Source organism: Sturnus vulgaris, chromosome 32 (genome assembly GCF_052056855.1).
Source record: "Sturnus vulgaris isolate bStuVul1 chromosome 32, bStuVul1.hap1, whole genome shotgun sequence".
NCBI classification, from domain to species: domain Eukaryota; kingdom Metazoa; phylum Chordata; class Aves; order Passeriformes; family Sturnidae; genus Sturnus; species Sturnus vulgaris.
This window is the reverse complement of record NC_142274.1, coordinates 877,615-880,816: the sequence shown is the minus strand read 5'-3', so window position 1 is coordinate 880,816 and position 3,202 is coordinate 877,615. Positions and strand designations below refer to the sequence as shown.

General features: G+C 55.8%; 1 protein-coding gene across 1 annotated transcript; it reads left to right on the top strand.

Moving 5' to 3' along the window:
* Nucleotides 1-852: 852 nt before the first annotated feature.
* Nucleotides 853-1,785, top strand: LOC148220687 (olfactory receptor 14J1-like). Its single transcript, XM_088154805.1, has one exon. The coding sequence runs from the start codon at nucleotides 853-855 to the stop codon at nucleotides 1,783-1,785; it is 933 nt and encodes a 310-aa protein (XP_088010931.1).
* The last annotated feature ends 1,417 nt before the right edge of the window (nucleotides 1,786-3,202 follow it).

Sequence of the window (3,202 nt, the reverse complement as noted above, 5' to 3'; positions counted from 1 at the left end):
AACATCCCAATGCCTGCAGACTCGGTGAGTACATTCTCTGATGATCTCTTGTGTAGAGCAGCCAGGGGTGCCCAGGGCTGTGGTGCAGAGCAGGGTCCTGCAGCCCAGGGCGCTGTGCTGGGGCAGGGACTCTGCTGCCTGCCAGGGACAGCTCTCAGCCAGCCCTGAGAGCTGCTCCCAGCACTGGGGGACAAGGTCTGGGTGGAAGGAGACAGCTGGTAAGGCTTGGAAGTGTTGTCCTTGTGTGTTGAGGATGCTGCATTGTTCAGGACTGCTCCCAGCATGACATTTAACTCCAGAACATTTCCGAGTAGATTATAGAGGGAGCACAGCAATTCAGGAGCTACATAAAAAGGAAAATTCTGCTTTTTTAGCCTACTGCTCTGGGTTGCCTAGATGGGAAATTGCATATAGATATTTATCTCTAAGTTCAGGTAGGGAGAAATAAGAAATTTATTTCTCAGATCTTAATAAAGCAGTCAGTCACAGAGATCAGCAAAAGGTCCCTTACAGGCAGCATTAGTGTGACGTTTCCAGCCTCCTCAGGGTTGCTGTGACGTTGCCATCACAGTCTGCAGAGGCAGAGCTGGCCATGGGCAGTGTCCTGTGCTGGGAGGGGTCTGCAGGGCAGAGCTGAGCCCCCAGGGCTGGGCTGGGCTCTGGCAGCACTGGCAGGGCCCAGCCCTGGGCACAGGGAAGCAGCTGCTGGCAGGGACAGCTCCAGGCACAGAGCCCTGGGCAGGCAGTGGAGGGAAAGTGCCACCAAGGTGGGCTGGGATATTTCAAGTCCTCTCCATACTGAACTATTCCATGATTACTCTTCTTACAGATCCCCATGCCGAGACACATCAAATGTCCAACAGCAGCTCCATCAGCCACTTCCTCCTGCTGGCATTGGCAGACTCGCGGCAGCTGCAGCTCCTGCACTTCTGCCTCTTCCTGGCCATCTCCCTGGCTGCCCTCCTGGCCAACGGCCTCATCATCAGTGCCGTAGCCTGCGGCCACCACCTGCACACCCCCATGTTCTTCTTCCTGCTCAACCTGGCCCTCACTGACCTGGGCTTCATCTGCACCACTGTCCCCAAAGCCATGCACAATTCCCTCTGGAACACCAGACACATCTCCTATGAAGGATGTGCTGTTCAGCTCTTTTTCTTTCTGTTCTTCCTTGGAGCAGAGTATTTCCTCCTGACCATCATGTGCTACGACCGCTACGTGTCCATCTGCAAACCCCTGCACTACGGGACCCTCCTGGGCAGCAGAGCTTGTGCCCACATGGCAGCAGCTGCCTGGGCCAGTGCCTTTCTCAGTGCTCTGCTGCACACAACCAATACATTTTCCCTGCCCCTGTGCAAGGGCAATGTCCTGGGCCAGTTCTTCTGTGAAATCCCCCAGATCCTCAAACTCTCCTGCTCACACTCTAGCCGCAGGGAACTTGGGCTTCTTGCTGTTACTGCCTGTTTAGGACTCGGTTGTTTTGTGTTCATTGTTTTCTCCTATGTGCAGATCTTCAGGGCTGTGCTGAGGATCCCCTCTGAGCAGGGACGGCACAAAGCCTTTTCCACCTGCCTCCCTCACCTGGCTGTGCTCTCCCTGTTCCTCAGCACTGCAGTGTTTGCGAACCTGAAGCCCCCATCCATCTCCTCCCCGTCCCTGGATTTGTCCCTGTCAGTTCTGTACTCAGTGGTTCCTCCAGCCCTGAACCCTCTCATCTACAGCCTCAGGAACCAGGAGCTCAAGGCTGCAGTGTGGACACTGATGACTGGATGTTTTCAGGAACATTAAACTGCTGGCCAATTTATGCAATCACTTGTAATCGAAGTCATATTTGATTATTCTTGTTGGTTTGGTTGTTGGTTTGTTCTTTCTTTTTCTTTGTTTTAGTTTTTCAATATATTCCACAAAGAAATGCCATTGCTTGTGCCATATTTCATTTTAAATTTTTCCACCTTTACTGTGACCCACAGACAGTGTCAATGAGGAGCTGTACCCTCTATGGCATTAAATGAACTAAAGAATCTTACAGCAAAGTTTTCTCCAGAGATGCCCTTTTTGTTCCCTTCTCTGGAGCTGCAGCAGCAATGTCTGTGTGCAGAGCTGGGGGCAGATCAGTGCTGGCACAGCAGCTGTGCCCAGCAGCAGCAGCAGCACTTGGTGTTGCCAGTGCTGCTCCCGTGCCACTGCCCCGCTGCCCTCCTGGCCCTCGTGTTGCTGCAGGGCCTGAGTGCTCTGGGGGCTGGGCACAGCCCTGGGGGTGGCAGTGCCGGGGCTGCAGCAGGGACAGGCCATGGGCACTGCTGGGGCAGCGCTGACGCCTCAGGGCAGGGCCTGGGGGCTCCAGGCTCCTTGGCCAGGCTCTCTCCACAACACTTGGCCAGCCCAATGCTGAGGAGAGAAAAGCCCCAGGAGCAGCCCCAGGCTGGCCATGGGCAGGCTGGGGGCAAACAGCATGGCTGGTGCTCTGCAAGGTGCCTGCAAGGGGGACACCCTGGCAAGGAACAGCAGAGCAGGGGCTGATCCATCCCCACTGCGCTGGACACCCCAGGGCAGCGTCCCAGAGCGTCCTCATGCACCTGCCAACAACATCCCCCCTCTGCAGCCCTGGCCTCTCCCCCAGCTCACACAGGAGCCGCATCCTTGCAGGCACACACACGGCAGCACTGGCTCAGGAGCCCCTGTTTGCATTGCACACAGCAGGCTCAGCACCCCCATGGTGCTGCTGTGGGGACATGGAGCTGAGTGAGCACAAATGCCATCAGCCCCTGGGGCCAGCAAGGGCTGGGGACGGCAGGGAAACCACTCAGGTTTGTTGTGGCCTCTGAAGTCAGCCAGAAAGTTTGTTCCCATCAGCTGTGAGTTTCCTGTCCCACTGCAGACGTTGTTGCTCAGAGGCAGGGCTGCCTGGCAGCCATCCCCAAACTGCCCTGAGCATTTCCTTTGCTTCACCTTTGCTTTCTTTACTCTTTCTTTGTGCAGATTTCTTCCTCTTGCCCATCCTATCACCTCCTCTGCAAACAGTCCATCCCTATTTTCCTTTCCTCTCTGGCCCCATTCCCCATTTCAGTTCCTGAGGTGGCACCATGGGAACATCCCTTGGGGAGCAGGATCATCCTCCAAGTGCTTCAGGAATTGTCTGCAGGGTCCTGCAGTGCCTCGTGCTGCTCCCTTGCCAGAGGCACCACAGGCCAGGGGACACATCTGG

Excerpts from the sequence above, each read along its gene's own strand:
- LOC148220687 (XM_088154805.1), top strand. The coding sequence starts at position 853 with ATGTCCAACAGCAGCTCCATCAGCCACTTCCTCCTGCTGGCATTGGCA.